General features: G+C 42.5%; 1 protein-coding gene across 1 annotated transcript in view; it reads right to left on the bottom strand.

Annotated features, from left to right (window-relative positions):
- Positions 1-20,221, bottom strand: part of LOC133473033 (protein kinase C-binding protein NELL1-like) — a 262,509-nt gene extending 242,288 nt beyond the window's left edge. Inside the window, exons 1-2 of the mRNA XM_061764738.1 lie at positions 20,062-20,221; positions 19,540-19,668 (exon numbers count right to left, since the gene is read on the bottom strand). Of these exons, the coding sequence (XP_061620722.1) occupies positions 19,540-19,668; positions 20,062-20,110 (178 nt within the window). The 5' untranslated portion in view covers positions 20,111-20,221. The remainder of the gene's footprint in view (positions 1-19,539; positions 19,669-20,061) is intronic.
- Between the last annotated feature and the right edge of the window lie 886 nt (positions 20,222-21,107).

Below are 21,107 nucleotides of genomic sequence, written 5' to 3'. Positions count from 1 at the left end.
TGTTCCAAAATGGTGATTTTTGAGCACTCTTCAACTTTCCCATTATTTATTTTTTTTATTTTTTTTGTTGCTCCTGTCCCAACTTTTTTGTTGTGTGTTGCTGGAATCAAATTCAAAATAGGAGAATATTTGCAAAAGACAAAGTTCATGAATTTGAAAATTTAATATCTTGTCCTTGTCATGCATTCAATTGAATATAGGTTGAAAATGATTCGCAAATCATCAAATCTCTTTTTTATTTATGTTTTGTCCCTGCTTCACTGGAATTTGGGTTTGTAGTATCCAATATGTTTGATCACATCATACTGTACATATAGAAATGTTGCAGCTCAGTTATTTGAATGAAAAGACGAATTAGAGGATGAGTATACAGGCTTCACTTTTCATACTTTTTGTGTGAAGGTCTTCACCAATAAAAGTGAAAAAGCCTTCATCACTTTCATCAAAGCTACTCTCACTTTTAGCCATGTGTTCCTCCAGAGACATGACAAGCCCATAGTAACAGCTTCTCTACGCGTTTTCCTATGCCAACTCTTCTCAAGCTGACTCTAAGTAAGTGACAAGTTGCCTTGTCACGTAGACATTGCTGAATTTTGTGGGGGTTCCGTTTTATCTGATGTTCTTTGATGCTTTAGTGTGAAGGTTTGTGTTTGCATGTTCCCAATGCTGAAGCTTTGAAGACTTTTAATAGACATAGTAGGGCAACCATGTTATCATATAACAACCAATTTATTATTTATGGTTGTATCAAATTGACAAGCTTGACACCAATCGGTATGCAGTGTCTCACATAACTGAGACTCAACACACTTTTCACAATTGCCCTGTCATTGACAACCACCACTCCAGGTTGTACAACCCCAATTCCAATGAAGTTGGGCCGTTGTGTTAAACATAAATAAAAACAGAATAAAATGATTTGAAAATCATGATCAACCTATATTTAATTGAATACACTACAAAGACAAGATAGTTAATGTTCAAACTGATCAACTTTATTGTTTTTAGCAAATAATCATTAAAAACGGTCTATGTATATGTCTCTGTGTATGTATATATAGTATATGTGTAACAGACACGCTACCTAACCAGATTGCATCCAGCGACCCCCGATCCCTGACTGTGCTGCATTCCTGCCTCTGCTGCCCCGCTGTGCCAGTCTGCATACACGAGACATCTAACGAAAACTGGTTTCTCACCCGGACGCTAAATCAATTACCAGCCAGTCTGAAGAATCTCATCAACAAAGTAGAGACACAGGAGACCTGGTTTCTCACCCGGACGCTAAACTAATTAACAGACGACCCCCCCCCCCCCCCCCCCCCACCACCACCCCCACACCCCAGTCTGAATGGTCTCACCAACAAAGACCTTGTTCTGCAAAGTGACTTGATGACCAAGATTTTGAGAAACCTGCTTTTCAAGTATGACAACAATATATATATATATATATATATATATGTTTTTTAACAAGACTCAAATTCAGCAAAAAACTATGTGCTTTTGATATTAAAAATTGCATGCAGGGAGGGCGCTGCCAAGCCCTCTGGGACAATTGATGGAACACGGACACCCACAGGTGGTGGAGAGTTACTGCAGCTGCGGAGGCACTAGTGACAGTCTTCACCAAATTTAATTCCGTTTTAATATTTTAAGAACTTTGCATGAACGCTCCCAGTGTTTACCACCACAACAGTGTCACTCGTGATTGTATTTCTTCAAATTTGAATGCCTGATGTCAAATCTGGCGGCACGGTGGAAACTGGTTAGAGCGTCAGCCTCACAGTTCTGAGGTGCGGGGTTCAATCCCTGTCCCCGCCTGTGTGGAGTTTGCATGTTCTCCCCGTGCCTGCGTGGGTTTTCTCCGGGCACTCCGGTTTCCTCCCACATCCCAAAAACATGCATTAATTGGAGACTAAATTGCCCGTAGGCATGACTGTGAGTGCGAATGGTTGTTTGTTTCTATCTACCCTGCGATTGCCTGGCAACCAGTTCAGGGTGTACCCCGCCTCCTGCCCGATGACAGCTGGGATAGGCTCCAGCACACCCGCGACCCTAGTGAGGAGAAACAGCTCAGAAAATGGATGGATGGATGGATGTCAAATCTGCTTGTCAACTGAACTGGATGAGATGTTTCATCCCACACATCGCAAATATTAAATGCTTTCACCAACCACATAAAATTGAAACACTCATTGCATGGATTGGCTAGTGTGTGTGTGCGTGACAGTGTGGAGCTGGGAATTGATTTATTTATTTTAGAGCCAATAATCTTTTATTCCCACTGGTTTTAAACCATAAAATAATCAGAGGATGGAAAAGTAATACTAAGAGGTGCGGTCTATCTCCTTGTTGGTCACTGGGCCGGCCCCTCTTTGCTAACAGGAACTCCCAGCTTCCGCATAGCCACTTGCACACTCTCACTTCGCAACTACATCACAAGTTTGGCCTGCTTTACAAATGTTTACCTGTACCTCGTTTTTTTTCCCTCTGGATTGTTTCCCTATAGTTTTTCCATTTTAGATTTAATTAAATTTTAAATAAAATTCCACTACCTGTATCGTTTATGTGTTTCATTCCTGTAGCAACCTTCAGATTATGAGACAAAGGTTTTTCGTGACTTTTACACATCTATAAAGAGACATGGTCCCCCTTTCGAGACAAAAATAGCTTGATTATAACGTTAAACGTAAAATCACGCCTTTTTTCCCCCTAAATTCATTACGTTTTATCCAAAACCAATATACGCTACATACTGTATGTGTGTGTGTGCGTATACACTGTATATACGTACAATAGGTATGTACGTATATTTACAAATATTACAAGTGTAGTGTCCTATTTTGTTATATAGTAAGTATTTCTGAGGAGTACTAAATTAGGAGCGCTAGATGAGTGCTTACAGAGTTTGATGCTCTCGTAAGAACACACTACAGACACACATTTTAGTGCCTGGCCATCACTACACGTTGTCTTTAATTTGACAGCAAGGACGTAATCGAGACACGTCTGTGCCTTTAAGAGATATCCCCTTCATGTACGATGAATAATTCAGATTCCATTGAGGTCCCTGTGAGGTGGAACCAGTGTCTCTCCTCCTCCTCCAGCAGTAGGACAGCCAGGAAGCTCATACATAAAAGATGAAAGGTTTGATAACCTTCATTGATTTTGGTGGCACTGTAAGCCTTTATTGTCGTAGCATTGCTTAGCTACTACATACAGCCTGCAAATTGCCCATAGCCTGCCTGCACGAGGCATGGTCATATCTGTGCCATATGAATCCTGACTCGACTCTGTAGACAAGGTATAAATAGAAATTGCACTCTTAGAAGGAAAGGGGGCATCAAAATCTCAAACAATTATTTGCTAATCTTTAAAGAAGCTGCATGCATCGTGCACTAAACATGTTTAATTCTCACTTTTCAGTTATAGTTGGGTTGATTTCCAAAATGTGTCATGAGCCTGTGTTTTGGTCAAGAAAACAGACGGCTCTTTCTGTTAGTGTTAATTGGTATTTTTCTAGTGATAGTGTAGTTCTGATTCGGCTGTGTATTTTCGTTATAAATTTTTGCTGCGCTTCTGATTTTATTATTTTTCTGTTTAGTTTTTTGTGTACTTTCTATTTCGGCACCTAGCTCTCATTTATTCAGTGTTCACTGCTTAATGTGTTTCTGCGTCAACCTTTTGTTGACCTTGTTTTTCGTTATTGTTATTTATCTCGTTCAGGTTTGTCATGCTCCCTTTGTCTAAATAAAATTATTTGTTTTGCTCAAGTTCTTGTGGCTTTGGTCTTGGGTTAAATCTGACACTCAAGCGTAACACAGCTATTTTCTATTCTGTTATAAGAAGTTTAGTTCTCTCTTCCTGTTAGAGATCACACAGACGTCTTAAAAGGAAAAAAACATCCCTTCAATCGCCTGACACAAATATGATAACATTTACCAAAGGCACATACTGTAAAAGACAGTTACATATTTTAAAACAAACAAACAAACAAAAAAATAAGGTTACCTGTGCTGATAGGCTCCTATTAAAGTACACTTATTTAAATCAGTCTGTCCAAATAACCTCTTGTTTTACATTGGACTTGATTTGCTGCCTGTTTCACTTTGTTGTATTCTGTCTTTCTTTAGGTCCTCCAACTTGTGTTCGTCATTAGTTTCCTGTTTGCCCTTTTGAGTTGAGGGTTGACTGTCACTGATGTCCATTTGATCTCACAGCAAGACTGAAGAGAAGCAATGTAAGCAGGATAAAACAAAAACAATATGTGGTGAAAACCATGGATGTTTTTATGCACACTGCCACTTTGCAAAAATCGTAATCATCAACCATTTAATTCGCAACCAACCAAGTCACTTGTCTGTTGTTAATAATTTTGTTACACTTACAGTGCATAACTTCAAGCATTGCACTTAATTCTCAACAACCTGAGACAATATTCAGATAATTCCACTCTATGCCCAGCTTATAACTTGAAAAACTTGTAAATTGGCCACTCGTAGGTCAAGGTACCATTTGGCCAAGTATAAATACCTTTAGATGGGGCTCAATTACTTGCGTTAACTCCCCATCCCCTGTAAATAGTGGACAAACCAGAAGAGAGCAGCCACAGACTACGTGATTGTGATGTGAAACGGAATGATAGCTGCTCCCTGGGCACTACACATCTCTCCATGCTGCAGTGTGTGCTTGCCGTGCCTTTGGCTTTTCACAAAACATGACCTCTCCTTTCAACCTATTGCAATAGGGGTTACAGAAGAGCAAACTGAAACACCTGGAAACTCGTTAATATTATGTTGCTATTATGTGTTGTGAATGTCCTACCTGCGGATATTAGAGCTGCTACATCAGTAGAAATGTTTAAATCTCGACTTAGTGTAAAAATACACTTTGCCATTCAGTTAAAGTACACATAGGCCTGTTTTACTGCTGCTTCTCCTCCCTCCGCCCCCCTCCTCAGAGAGGGGGCTAGGTCGTGATGACCAAATCTGAGGGTGTTGCTCTATGGATTCTCCACCGACCGGCTGGGACAAGATCTTAGGTGGACCATTTCCCCAGAGGCATCACTGTGGAGGATTCTGCTCCTACCGACCGCGCCAGGTCCTGAGGCAGAAGCACTTTCCAGAGGGCATCTATTTGTGTGGCTTCATCTCATTATATGGACTCTTATGCCATTTTACATAAACTATCATTCTAGAGCACCAGACTATGTGATAAATGTTGCCCACTTGAAATCCATTGCAGCCTGGTCATTCTGGAAGGGGGATCCCCTTCATATGTGGTCCCTTCTCGAGGTTTCTTCTTTTCTCCCCAAATGGGGTTTTGAGTTTTTCCTTGCCCGATTGGGGGGTTTAGGTCAGGGGATGTTGTCAATTTTTGCCAACTGTGGGCCTGTAGTCCTTTGAGCCTCTTTTATGTGCAGCCCCTTATTAGTTGTATGACAATTATTAAAAATTAATGACATATATATTTTTAATTGTACACTTAGAGTATTTACATCATTAATAAGATTTAAATGGGCAAGTAACTTCTTTGTGATCATACAGCAAAGTTACAACCTGTTGGATTACCTGTACCATTGGCGCAGAGTTACTCAATGCTTTTTCAACTTGAAGTTGGAATTGAGTGTCTACTTATCGCATCTTTTTATTAACACATAACGACACTCTTACAGTTTGTGAACTGACCCACACGAAATGTTGATGTGACGTTTGTATTACTATACTCTGAGGTTTGGTTGATTTACTTTTTACTGGAATCCGCAATGGCTATGCAGCCAACAAGTTTTCAATCCAGGTAATTATTTTGCTGATAAAGCTTCTTGCCCCTAAAGCAACAAAAGAATACAAGGTTTATGGCAGTTAATTATAAACACACCAGCACAGCAACAGAAAAAAAAGAGAAACAGGTTGAAAGTACAGTTTCAGTTGTTGGGTAAATCCCCAACAGCACTCAGTTCACAGTGGATAATTGTATCGCTTAATTGCATTTATTTTCATTTTCTTTAATTGTCTTTTAATAAACAGACTTTGAAATGGAAGCAAACCTAGGAACTAGATGACCTCCATCTGCTTAATCAGTATTTTTTTTAGTTGTTGTTGCACCTTATCCAAAACAGAAATTTCAGATAAATGTAACATCCCTGCATGTGTGCAATATTTTTAGCGGTCTCACGCTATTTTTTTTACATTGAGTTGTAGAGAGGAGTCTTGGCAACCTCGTTAAAATATGTGCAGCTTGGAAGCACACACTTTGGGTAAAATGTTTCCAACATGTTGACAAATTGCTACTTTTGCAACATTGTATAAATATATAAATATATGCACCATGTCTTTGGCAAAGTTCAGTTCAAATGACTTTGGGATTGCCTTCCACCGGGCTCCTTTCTTGTCAAACAGAAATGTGAAAGTGATTCCACTTATGTTTCTCAGAGGGAATTTAACTCTGACTCATTTTTTTTGTGAAAATAGTCACTAAAGTGGTCAGAAAAGTCACTGAATATTACGACCAAATCTGTAACTTGGCAACGCTAACTGCTTTTGTGAACTCGCTCCTCTATGCCATGTAATTAGTGGAAGTGCGGCACATCAGTTAGTGATGATGGATAAAGAGTCAATTTAAATTCAATTAAATTTGGTTAAATTTCAGAATCATCTTTATTTGCCAAGTATTCACAAAAAAACACACAAGGAATTTGTCTCCGGTAGTTGGAGTCGCTCTAGGACGACAACAGACAGTCAATTGACAGAGAACACTTTTGAGACATAAAGACATTGACAAAAAAAAAAAAACAGTCACTGAGCAATAAAGGGTTGCTAGTCATCTGGTAATGCCGGTTCAATTTATTTATTAATTTTTTTTTTTGACAATTGTGCAAAAAAATGCAGAGTCCTCTAGCACTTAGAGCAGTTCGAATGACTAATCTCGTAATAGCCCGGTGCAATGACCATTGTGCAAAGGGCGCCGAGACTTCAAGGAGTGTATGCGGTTTAAAGTGAGGAGTAGTGCGATAATCTGGGACAATGTTGATTGTGCAAATGTTGCAGATACTCCTCAGTCAGTGTGCAAATGGGGCAGATGCTACTCTGGCATGAGTGGCCAGTATTGGTCAACAACAGATATGCAAATAGTGCAGCGTGCCGAGACTACTACAGTGAGTGCACGAGTACTATATAATTGGCCCGACAGAAATGTGACAACAAACTCAGACGAATGAAATTGGCAGCATGTTGCAATGGAATGGAATTTGAAGAATTTAGGCAGGTCATAAAGATTTAGGTTGAAACATCCCAAAAATAAAGAATTCCCATGGTACCATGGGGTGTCCATGATAGTTATGAAGGGGTCCTTGGAAACATTTCTCACCAGAACACTCATCTAAAGGGCATAGTTTCAAATCCCGGCTCCTGTGTGGAGCTTGCATGTTCTTGCATGAAGTCTGGGTACTTCGACTTCCTTCAACATTCCAAATGTAAGCATGTTAGGTTAATTGAAGAGCCTAAGTTGTCCATACTTTAGGTGTGAATGTGAATGGTTTGTTTATACAGTGGGCACGGAAAATATTCAGACCCCCATAATCTTTTCACTCTTTGTTATATTGCAGCCATTTGCTAAAACCATTTAAGTTAATTTCCCCCCCTCAATATACACACAGCACCCCATATTGACAGAAAAAAATAAGTGTTGAAATTTTTGCATATTTTAAAAAAAGAAAAACTGAAATATCACACAGCCATAAGTATTCAGACCCTTTGCTCAGTATTTAGTAGAAGCACCCTGTAAACCCTAATAAACCGCAACATGAGAGAGTCATGGTGAGCCAAACCTCCATCCCCTCAAGCTCTCCTTCCCGCATGACCGTTCCCGCTTGTATTATAGTTTCGGCTCTTAACACCCCCATCAGTGCCCTGATTGATTCCGGTGCCGATGACAATTTCATTCATGAAGCCATAATTCACCAGCTCCAAATTCCTCTCCAACTGCTTCCGTCTCCGAAGAAGGTCAAAGCCCTGGATTGCCGTATCATCTCCGCTGTTACCCACCAAACTGTGCCATTCAACTTGTTTATTTCAGGAAATCACCACGAAAACATTTCCATTTTTGTTATCCCTTCGCCTTATACCCCATTTGTCCTTGGAATTCCCTGGCTTAAAAGACATAACCCCACCATAGACTGGACACACTTAGCCATCACCGGAAGGAGCCCTCACTGCCACTCAAACTGCCTGCTCTCAGCTATACCTCCTTCTGGTACACCACCACCCTCTTCCATGCTCGTTGACCTCTCCGGAGTCCCTGGAGAATATCATGATCTATCTCCGGTATTTCGTAAAGACCTGGCCATTTCTCTACCCCCCCCCCCACCGCCCATATGTCTGTGCTATTAATCTGCTGCCGGGGGCCCCTCTTCCCTCCAGCCGTCTCTCCAACCTTTCCCGACCTGAGAAGAGAGCTATGGTGGACTATATCCATGACTCTCCTGCTTCCGTACTCATTCTACCTTCCTCTTCTCCAGGTGGAGCAGGCTTCTTTTTTGTTGCAAAGAAAGACACCACTCTCTGCCCATGTATTGACTTCCGTGGTGTGAATGATATCACCGTGAAGAATAAATCTCCGCGTTTGAACCCCTCTGTGACGCCCAGGTATCGGATCTACGGAACGCCTACCACCTCATCCGCATCCTAGAGGGGGACGAATGGAAGACCACCTTCAATACCCCTCTCGGACACTTCGAGTATCTGGTCATGCCATTCGGTTTAACCAACGCCCCTGCAGTTTTCCAGACATTTATTACTGACGTCGTCCATGACATGATCAACCGGTTCGTATTTGTATACCTTGATGACATCTTCATTTTCTCCCACTCCCCCGAAGAACATCGCCTCCATGTACGCCAAGTCATTCAGCGTCTCCTTGAAAACTGGCTATATGTTAAACCTGAAAAATATGAATTCCAGCTCTCCTCCGTACACTTCCTGGGCTACATCTCCAAAGGTCAACTACAACCCGACCCTGCCAAGATCCAAGCAGTCGTTAACTGGCCCACTCCCACCACCCACAAAGAACTACAACGTTTCCTTGGTTTCGACAATTTCTACCGTCGGTTTATCCGTGATTACAGCAAGGTCGCTATTCCCCTCACTAGCCTCACATCCGCCAGCTCTCTCTTTCGTTGGACCACGGCAGCATCCCAGGCATTCAACTGACTCAATACCCTGTTCACCAGTGCGCCCATTCTTCGCCACCCCGACCCCTCCTCCAGTTCTTGGTCAAGGTTGACGCCTCGGACACGGGCTGTCCTCTCACAGCGGGACCCCACGACCCAGAAACAGCACCACTGTGCCTTTTTTTCCCGTCGTCTGTCCCCTGCCGAGAGTAACTACGATGTCGGCAACCGAGAGCTACTGGCCATTATATAGGCCTTGGAAGAGTGGAGACACTGGTTGGAAAGGACTGAACAACCATTTATCATTTGGACCGACCACAAGAATCTCACTGACCTCCGCCAAACGCCTTAACCCCCGACAAGCTCGCTGGGCTCTCTTCTTGAGCAGGTTTAATTTCAATCTCTCCTTCCGTCCTGGCTCCAAAAACGGCAAACCTGATGCCCTGTCTCGACTTTACTCAACCCCCACCAGCCCTGACAAAACCTGAACCCATTCTTCCTTCCTCGTGCTTTGTTGGTGCTGCCACTTTGCAAATCGAACTGGTGGTTAAGGAGGGCCAAAAAACTCACCCGGATCCCAAGACTGGGCCTCCCAACCACCTGTTCGTACCAGATTCTGCACGCTCTGACGTTCTTCAGTGGGCTCATACCTCCAAACTCACCTGTCATCCTGGCATCACCCGCACCATTCATTTCATCCGGCAGCATTTCTGGTGGCCCAGCCATGTTCAAGACACCCGGGAGTTCGTCCAAGCCTGCGCCGTCTGTGCCCGAGGGAAGTCTTCACACCTGCCCCCAGCTGGGTTGCTGCGTCCATTGCCTATCGCTAGCCGCCCTTGGTCCCATATTGCTCTGGACTTCGTTACCGGTCTACCTCCTTCTGAAGGTAACACTGTCATTCTCACCATTGTCGATCATTTTTCCAAATCTGTCCATTACATACCTCTCCCCAAGCTACCATGTGCCTTCGAAACTACTGACCTCCATGTCCAGCATGTCTTTAGACTCCACGGTATTCCCATCAATATTGTCTCTGACAGAGGTCCTCAGTTCTCATCCCTGGTGTGGAAGGAATTCTGTAAAGCAGTGCGCACAGCAGCCAGCTTGTCATCGGGATATCATCCGCAGACCAACGGCCAGACAAAGCGGGCAAACCAATCCCTGGAATCAGCCCTCCGTTGTGTTGCCGCACGCAACCCCTCCTCCTGGAGCTCATTTCTCCCGTGGATTGAGTACGCCCACAACTCCCTCACCAGTTCCGCTACCAGTATGTCCCCATTCATGGCTTGTTATGGTTACCAACCACTATTGTGCAAGGAGCAGGAGCGGGCAGTGGCAGTCCCCGCAGTCAAGGATCATCTCCAGCGGACCCAGGCTGTATGGAATGACGTCCGTGCAACATTGACCCGGTCCGCCGCACGCAACAAACAGCTCGCGGCGCCCAAATACAAAGGTGAGCCAATCTGTCTGGCTCTTCAGACTGAATCCAGTAAGCTCACTCCCCATTTCATTGGTCCATTCCATCATTTGGTCCTGCCAAAATCATCAATCCCACTTCTGTCCAGTTGAAGCTTCCACTGTCCTTGAAAATTCACTCAACCTTCCACGTCTCGTTGCTTATGCCCGTCTCCACCTGCGCCCTGAGTCCTTCGGCCGAACCCCCTCCACCCCCCCGGATTATTGGCGATCATCCGGCAATCACGGTGTCGAGGCCTAGGGGGAGGGGGTTCCAGTACCTAGTCGACTGGGAAGGGTATGGGCCGGAGGAGCGGTCGTGGATTTCCCGGAAACTAATACTCGATCATACCCTTTTGGACGACTTCTCCGCGGCTCACCCGGGGGTACTGTCATGTAATGCCTGCAGTTCCATTAGTGTAGCCGGGATGGCGCTTTGCGTTTTCTCTCTCTCTCTCTCTCTCTCTCTCCCCTCCCTTCTCTGTTTTCAGCACCTGTCTCCAATCAGCCTTATCACAACCGGTATATAAACCTGCCTGTTCCAGGTAATCCTCGCCGAAGTATTGCAGTTACTTTCAGTGGTACCACAGCCCTTTTACCTCCCGTAAGTCACCCTATTCCTCGTTCCCTTTTTGACTCCTGTGTCTCCTTGTTCCAGTGTGTTTTCCCCACCGTGTTCCTGATCCACGTAATTCCTGCCGCCAAGCCAGCCGACTTTTCTCATCACTGCCTGCCACCTGTCCACACCGCCGCCTCCTTTCATCAATAAACTATTCATCCTTTCACATCTGCCTCCGACTGCTCTTGGATCCAGCCACTCTCTATTTGTGTCAGTGATGAGCAGTGCCTGGGTTTCTACACACATGCCGCTTAGAATTAAGGCCAAAAAGTTCTATCTTGGTCTCATCAGAGCAGAGAATCTTATTTCGCACTATCTTGGAGTCCTTTAGGTGTTTTTTAGCAAACTCCATGCGGGCTTCCATGTGTCTTGCTCTGAGGAGGGGCTTCCGGCGGGCCACTCTGCCATACAGCCCCAAATGATGGAGGGCTGCAGTGATGGTTGACTTTCTAGAACTTTCTCCCATCTCCAAACTGCATCTCTGGAGCTCAGCCACAGTGATCTTTGGGTTCTTCTTTACCTCTCTCACCACGGCTCTTCTCCCCCAATTGCTCAGTTTGGCCGGACGCCCAGCTCCAGGATGGGTTCTGATCGTCCCAATCGTCTTCCATTTAAGGACTATGAGGCCACTGTGCTCATAGGAACCTTAAGCGTAGCAGAATTTTTGTTCCTTTGACCTCATGATTCTCATTTGCTCTGACATCCACTGTGAGCTGTAAGGTCTTATATAGACAGGTGTGCGGCTTTCCTAATCAAGTCCAATCAGTATAATCAAACACAGCTGGACTCCAATGAAGGTGTATAACCATTTCAAGGATGATCAAAAGAAATGGACAGCACCCAAGTTAAATATATGAGTGTCATAGCCAAGGGTCTGAATACTTATGGCTGTGTGATATTTCAGTTTTTCTTTTTTAATAAATCTGCAAGTATGGCTCCTTGGGTGCTTAAATGCTGCCCCCTTGCTCCAGTGTGTGCTAACAAGTGTGTATGTTCACTGTAATGGGTAAAATGTAGGTAACAAATTTTGTGTTCATGCATGTTCATGACAATAAAGATGATTCTATTCTATTTTGTATTAAGTTCAGCAGGGAAACTAATTTGCAAACCTGTCAAGATTGATAGTGATCTAAGTAGACAAGAGAAACAATTAAAGCAAAATCTTCCGCAGAAAACAAAGTCAATTATTCATTTATGCACATAATTTGAACTACAGTGTATAGTTAGCAATACAGTAGTGTCAAAATTGACCTACATAGTTGTTAAAAATAAATAAATAAAGGGGGGGGGGGGGCGGGATTATTTTTCAACATTGTTTCAGTCAGAATAGTTCATGGTGTTTGAAAATTTAACCAGTAATTGACTATTTTACTGTAAGCTGATTTATGTGTGTTTGTGTGTCAAAACATTATTTATTTTTTTTAAATAAAAAAATGAACAAACAGTGGACACTGTGTGTGTGTGTGTGTGTGTGTGTGCGCGCGCGCGCTTCTGTCTATGTTTTGCGAGAATCTTTTCATTCCAAGGGGCCTGGAGGGGCGTAGGCTGCTTGCTAATGCTTTTGCACTGAGCTGACGTCAGTCCCGTTTCAGAACTGGTGTTGGTGCTTGTGCTCAGTTTGGTTCAGCTTGCATAACTCCCAACCCCACTTTGGCCTCCCACTGGTCGAGAGCCAACAAAGAGCTACGTCAATACATCACCTACGTAATGTCCATACTTACCGTTTGCATCTCTGTTTTCAAAGCAACACGCTACTGGAGTTCGCTGGCCTCTTACTGTAAAATGGCAGTTGAATGCTGGCAGCTGGGACCTGCACTAACCGCCCCTAGCCTGATTTACAGTTTAAATGCAGTGTTTTTCTAAAATGGTGTCAGTTCCATCTGGATGAGTCTGTCGTGCTATTTGACATTGAAACAGCATGCTGGGGTGATTTTCAACATATATTCTGCGTAAAGGGAATAAAACAATGATGCCAATCCACATTATGAGTTCAACTCAATAAATTATTCTGCATTGTACCGTGGTCCTTTTTTTATTTGCTACCACAGTATTGTAATATGCTTCAAGCATTCAAATATCATAAATATAACATATCCTTTGTTAATGGTGTATTCTGTATGCTCGCATGTATATTGTAAAAATAACTATAGATCTTATGTTGCCAAATTGGAATTAACAAATACAGTGGGGGGAACTACATGTTTAATTTGTTCTGTGACCAAGGCCATAACTCAATTTACTCACATAAGAACATTTTCCACATTAAAATTCACTAAAATGCCATCAATCCGTTCCAGACCCACAAAAAAAAAAAAAAAAAAAAAACACTACCATTTTTTGTTATATTTTCAATAAAGAAAAATAGCACTGTATTGTATAAAAAAATAATTAAAACAAAATAAATAAACTGGTTTTATAAAGTGTAATAACTGTACACAGGGGCGATTCTAAGATCATAGGTTCAGGGATGCTGGGATTTATTTTAGGGGTGCTTCAGTATCGCCCCAAGTGGGCTAGAAATACCTATGCCAGTCAGCACCCTGGCTTTAATATTACAACAACTAACTTCTTTCAATCCAATTCAAACAGAAGACAGTGATAATGTCTAAGCAACTGAATCGTTTCCTGTAGCAATAAAAAAAAAACATCAGCTAACCAGCACCAAGAAGTGGGAGGGATTTGGTGGAACAAACCATTTTTGAGGCAATGGGGGTAAGGGGTTGCTGTAGTTTTGTTTTGTTTGATTTTGCAAATCATGTTCAACCTATATTTAATTGAATACACTGCAAAGACAAGATATTTAATGTTCAAACTGATAAACTTTATTGTTTTTAGCAAATAATCATTAACTTGGAATTTTATGGTTGCAACACGCTCCAAAAAAGCTGGGACAGGTGGCAAAAAAGACTGAGAAAGTTTAGGAATGCTCATCAAACACCTGTTTGGAGCATCCCACAGGTGAACAGGCTAATTGGGAACAGGTGGCTGCCATGATTGGGGATAAAAGGTGCTTCCCTGAATTCCTCAGTCATTCACAAGCAAAGATGGGGCAAGGTTCACCTCTTTGTGAACAAGTGCGTGAGAAAATAGTCGAATAGTTTAAGGACAATGTTCCTCAACGTACAATTGCAAGAAATTTCGGGATTTCATCATCTACGGTCCATAATATCATCAAAAGGTTCAGAGAATCTGGAGAAATCACTGCATATAAGCGGCAAGGCCGAAAACCAACATTGAATGCCCGTGACCTTCGATCCCTCAGGCGGCACTGCATCAAAAACCGACATTGATGTGTAAAGGATGTCACCACATGGGCTCAGGAACACTCCAGAAAACCAATGTCAGTAAATACAGTTCGCCATTTATCAACAACACCCACAAACGCTGCCGGCTTCTCTGGGCCCGAGCTCATCTAAGATGGACTGATTTAAAGTGGAAAAGTGTTCTGTGGTAGGACGAGTCCACATTTCAAATTCCATCCATCCATTTTCTGAGCCGCTTCTCCTCACTAGGGTCACGGGCGTGCTGGAGCCTATCCCAGCTGTGTGGAGGGGCCGGGGATTGAACCCCAGTCCTCAGAACTATGAGGCAGACACTCTAACAAGTCGTGTTCTCCGGGCCAAAGAGGAAAAGAACCATCCAGACTGTTATGGACGCAAAGTTCATAAGCCAGCATCTGTGATGGTATGGGGCTGTGTTAGTGCCAAGGACATGGGTAACTTACACATCTGTGAAGGCACCATTAATGCTGAAAGGTACATACAGGTTTTGGATAAACATATGCTGCCATCCAAGCAACGTCTTTTTCATGGACGCCATTTTTTTTTCATCTCAAATTTGAGGGATGCAGGGATTCATTTTAGGGAAGCTTCTTGCACTCCCAAAAATGGGCTAGAAACAACTATGACGCCTGGTGAGTGAGATTAGGAGCCGGATTTAGTTGTGATGGCCGGTTATTTCAATGTGAGTGTCTGGTCATAAATTAGTTGTGACCTACAGCATTTCCTTCTCATTTAATTTTTATTGATTTGACTGTTTGTTTTGTTCATTAAACAGCTGAAACAGCATCGAGTCTGTGGCTCTGCTTGTCCACATGTGATGGACTAACAGTACCTTAGTTGATCTTTTTTTCCCCACTTCACTCAAGCAGAGGCGTAACTGAAGCCCGCTTGTAACGCTACCTTTAACACAAAGCTAAAATTCTGTGAAATTCAACGTACCAATACATTTTTGACACACACTAGTGATTGTGTTGTTGCTTGTTTATTCAGGGTCATTGGTAGTGTCGTGCGTCACAGAACTGACCTTCATGTTGCCATTGTAGGATGAATTCCCACTAAATCCCCCATTCACATCGGTGGATGGATGAGGAGCATTTATAGAACCAGGAAAATGTTTGGACACCTCATCCACAGTATGAGAAAGAGTTTCCAAACCTTTGTGTGGTTCTGTATATGTCGACACTTATTCAATCATCACATTTATCTGTGGCATTTATCCTCAGGAAAGACAAGCTCAGTTGTTTCAATATTGAATTCTTCCATGGTGACCATCTGCCAGGTTCAGCTCTATAATCTGAAGTGATTCAGTGTGGCCTTGAGGTTTGGCCACAACAGATATGAGGAAAAACCATATATATATATATATATATATATATATATATATATATATATATATTTTTTTTTTTTTATGTGCCCAGATGTGTTTAGTGAGAAAAATATATACAGCGAATGGTGTGAGTGTGTGCTAAGTGAGTGATTAAGAGGCATGGCTCCTGCAGGTCGGGCCCATTAGGCCAGACAACCACCGACGAACAGGGCCATCCCACCCAGACACGCAGCACCAATCACCCCTCCACCCCCACACACACACACCCGCCAGCACCCACCACCCGCCCCTGAGCGTGGGAGGTGCACCCCCCCCCCCCCCAAACCAGGCAGGGAAAAGAACACCAGAGCCGGCCCCACAGCCCGCTGGGGACCGCCCGGCTCCCCCCCGGAAAGAGGAAGAGGCGACCGCAGCGGGAAAAACTGTAGTTATAAATATCCATCAATCCATTTTCTGTAACGCTTATCCTCACTAGCCTATAGCCTATCCCAGCTATCTTTGGGCGAGAGGTGGGGTACACCCTGAACTAGTTGCCAGCCAATCGCAGGGCACACAACCATTCACACTCATATTCACATCTACAGGCAATTTAGAAGCCTCAATTAACCCATCATGCATGTTTTGGGGATGTGGGAGGAAACCGGAGTACCCGGAGAAAATCCATGCAGGCACGGGGAGAACATGCAAACTCCACACAGGCGAGGACGGGTTTGAACCCGGGTCCTCAGAACTGCGAGGCAGATGTGCTAACCAGTTGGTCACCGTGCCGCCAGTTATAAATATAAGTTTATAAAATATCCATCCATCCATTTTCTGAGCCGCTTATCCTCACTAGGGTCGCGGGCGTGCTGGAGCCTATCCCAGCAATCTTTGGGCAGGAGGCGGGGTACACCCTGAACTGGTTGCCAGCCAATCGCAGGTTTATAAAATAAATATATTTTATAACATAAATAACTACAGTTGGTCATTCCGATAAGACACAAAACAGGCTCGCAGCAACCTGATGTGGTGGAGGGGTTTCCACACAATGTAGGCCATTATGTTAATGAAAAGTACAAACTATAACATGTATGCTAATATCTAGTTGTGTTTTGTTCCTGGTTATTAGTGCTCAGCGTGAGAGTATTAGCATTTTTTTCGCTCAGCCTCCAATCCTAAACTAACTTTCATTAAGTGCAGTGGTGCAATAATCTTGGGACTAGAGAAGAAGTGATGGAGAGATGAGATAAAGACATGCTGGGATGATTATTTCTGAAAAGCGTCTGCTGTTGGGGACTCACTCGCTATCCACTGTCCAGGCAAAGTCTCTCTCTCTCTCTCTCTCTCTCTCTCTCTCTCTCTCTCTCTCTCTCTCTCTCTCGGACAGTAATTCAAACACTTTGTTGCCTCTTTCTAGAGCCAATTCAACTACATTACAAAATGAACATACATTTCACAAATAATCACTCAGTCACAGCAGCCCCTGCTCAGCTTCTGGTGGCCTGTTAATCATGGACTGTTTGTAGCAGGGACTTAGAACACGGGACTCTCCATTTTTTAAAGTCTGAGCTCGCTACTGTCCGTTTAACATGGTCATAAAAGCTATAATAGATCTCTCCAACCCTAAAGATGAGCGTACACAAGTGTGAATTGCTCAATACCGCCACCTACAGGAGCCACCCTACCACACAATACTGCAGTTGTAGGGCTCTACTCTAACCCTAACCCCATGAAAAGGTTTATAATTCCCTGAAGATGCTACGAGATGGCAGCAAAACACAACATTCCTAATTGCCAGGGCTACGGCCTGAGCATAAACACAGTAAATTGGTGAGTTTTCAGCAAATAACGTAGGATAGATTCCTAAAAAAAAAAAAAAAAAAAAAAAAAAAATCAGCAAATAACTACATCTGTGAATATGCAGGAAGCACTGTAAATCTAAAATATAGTAAAACTACTCAACTTTTCAAGATGAATGTTAGCCAGAACAGGAAGTTGTTTGCAGAGTAATACTTTGACCTCGTGGCATTTTGTAACATACTGCTGGAATTAATGTCTATGTCTGTTGACAGGCCATAGAGGAACACGTCTTTGAACTTCGTGGTTGCTTCTTTTGTTTATAGTGTATTCATACAAGACATTTTTGAATTAACATGGCTGGAATTGAAATACTGTCAAAAATGTGCTTTTCAAAAATGCTGAGTTTTCACTGCAGGGAATTTTACTGTACAGTGTATGAAATAAAATCATGCCGCATATGTCCATCTACTGTAGAACGCCTTCTAGTTTCCCGCACCATTGGTGGTGCATGTCAACACTGGTAACCAGGAAACCATAAGGATAGCAGGTGGGCAGCAATGTGTAAGCCTCCACATGTCACAAGTATAATAAGATAAATAAATAAAAATGAAAAGGGAGGACTATGAATCCTGGTTGCCCTCGATTTCTCAATCTTGGACAGCTCTGCCTCATATTTGGCTAATTAGGTGTGCTGCATCCTGCATTTATTCATTCTTAGCTATTGGCATACACACAAACACACACAAAGACTCTATCGCTCCTAAACGCATCTTAAAATCCAAGGATACAGAATTTGATTCAAGCAACCTGTGGTTGTGCCACCATCCTTAAACTGTTATACTTGTATATTTCCAACAGAGGAGTTGTTTTCTTACATTTTTATGAGTCAGGCTTTGAAGCAGCATTTTGTCATTCTCCTGTCAGAGAATCATGTACATGTTCACTTAGAATTACGTCAATAAACACCAGGTATTCTAAGTTTCATTGTTGGCATTTCTGTATTTGTAGACAATGACAGAGGAAACAATTATATGGAAACACAAAGAAAGGCACTACACTACTATTTATACTTTTCTTTTCATCTCACTCTGAAACTCTCAATCAATCACACACACTACAAATACTACTGTACTTTTACCTCTTTTAATTCTACTACTTTTATAGTCTAACAATACGCTTAAGGCTGAGGGCAAAACGCGTACAGAGGGAGCTCAGAAAAGCATCTGCATCTCTTTTCAACAGTATGCTTCAAGCAAAGGTTTCATCTGACATCTGACACCAACTGTTTAACAGAAGTTTGGAGCAAGAAAGTCAACCTTTTGACTAAACGTTGTTTCATATGGCTTTATCACATCCAAGCCATCTAAAAATTCAAGCCACACACGGCATGGCAACATTGTATTTCATGTAGCCAATTTATAATGGGCATTTTTGGCGCTAGATCTTATCATAGGCTGAAAAGAGCAGTGGAATACTTTATCCGTTTCTATCCTGGTGGATTTTGTGCAAGCAATTGTGTGCTTTTTGACCCACAATGCATGTGTGTAATGAAGGTCTAATGGGCAGTATGGTTTTCTGTTTGTGAGTAGTCACTTCATTCACATGTTGGATGCTACCTTTTTTTTTTTTTTTTTTTTTTTTTTTTTAAACTTTGCTCATTCATTGACATTTATGTATTTATTTAAAATCACTCCACTGGATATAAAGTATTCAGAAGAAGTTTATTTTTGTCTCTTCCCTTGCTCCAGAAGGATATTCTGATGCTCTTGCTGATGATACATGTGTGTATAGTGAAGATGCTCTCATGTGGATTTCAGCACCCCCACAAATAGAAGGATTTGTGAAGGAGAAAGCATCTGTGAGTGCAAGTGCAAGCATAAGACAAGATTTTCCAACTTTTCGGTCACCTTACCTCGAAATATGAAGGCTTTGCTGCTATTGTGAAGCCCGGCCACTTGGGTAATTCCATAGGTAGCATTTGCCAAGTCAAGTTCATTAATTATATCAATTTGGTAGTCTTCATCTGACCCAAAAGCCAAAACTGGTGAAGAGAAAAACAGAGAGGATTTAATTTAATAAGCACACCTTCAGTCATGACACATTATTGCTGCGGACGCTGCTCAGCTTAAATTGCGTGGTTGTGCTGTTAATGCATTTTATTAATGTGATTCTTGCAATGAAAATGCACGGTATTTGTCTGCAGCTCACACCTGTGTTCCCTCGCTGCGGCTGTATTAGGCGCGCTGTGCGTAGACGGAAAAGAGTTGTTCTTATATCGCGCTTGCTCTTACTTTGCAAACGGCAAGTGATTTAAACAAATATTACACCATGTTTTCAACTGATCACTTTCGCGCAAGTGAAAAATGATGTGTAGATAAACAACAACAATTTCGCACCGCTCACAAATTAGGGTGTCATAACTCCTTCGTCTTACCTGGTTCGGAAAAAAGGAAAAGGTATAACAAAGCCCCGGAAATATCCATTTGTGTTGGAATTGCGCTGTACAGAGTCCTGAGCCCTGCGTCTCGCTACATCCACGAGTACCTTGGTCCGTGTGCGCTGCTCCCACTCAGACTGTACGTGCAAGAATTGAGGAACGGTCCACGACACACGAGCAGGGGACGCGGCAAAGCATAAAAGCATCGCTCTAGTCGTTCAAATGCAGGCAGACAGTCATTCCTTGCAGGAATAGTCTAAAATGTCCATGTTTATTCCTATTGTGAATTTGAGTGGACCTCAGGGGGAAACTTGGTGAAGAAAGAAATAATAATTCAGTGAAACCCCCGTGTTTCAAAGTTCCAATGTTAGAGGTTAATTAAAGGATATTTAACATATATCAGTAAATTGAGGGAAACTACTGGTACTATATATAAAACACACACACGACAATAGAATTATGAGCCCCTCAAGAAATTTTCATTTTTAATTAAGTATTTCCCAAGTGCTGTTAAAGAGAGAAATGCATTTTTAACACAGCATTTCCAAGCATCCTACTTGCATTTTGGATGCTTCCAATATTTTTATTTGCACACAGGAACAAAGTTATTTCACACAAAAAAAAAAATATTTTAGCCCCCTTAAACCTCCCACCAGTTTGAGAGACAGCATTAGTTGGAAGCCATGCACTGTAAAAACGATAACTAGCAATTGTTGATCTCAAAGTTTTCAAACTAAACTGACTCAGAAATCAAGGTTTCGATTTACAACCTACAAAAACTTGTCTGCCCAACAATTTCTCTCATTGTTGTCCCAACTAGAATTTTCTAAATAGCACAACAAAGATGATTGACTTTTGAGTAGATTTTTTGAGTTAAATCAGGAACCTGTGAGAAACTCCACATCATTACTGGAGTGCGCATGCGCACACGGTCTGAACCAGTTTCAACTCGACCGAGCGGCGAACTCACCTCCGACTGAACCTGAGCCGTGTGATGATAGTCCGTTGACAATTTCTTAACTGAAACCCTCGAATAAAACTTG

The sequence above is a fragment of the Phyllopteryx taeniolatus genome, chromosome 2 (genome assembly GCF_024500385.1).
Source record: "Phyllopteryx taeniolatus isolate TA_2022b chromosome 2, UOR_Ptae_1.2, whole genome shotgun sequence".
Classification (NCBI taxonomy): domain Eukaryota; kingdom Metazoa; phylum Chordata; class Actinopteri; order Syngnathiformes; family Syngnathidae; genus Phyllopteryx; species Phyllopteryx taeniolatus.
The sequence above is the reverse complement of the archived record's forward strand: the minus strand, read 5'-3'. Positions and strand labels throughout refer to the sequence as shown.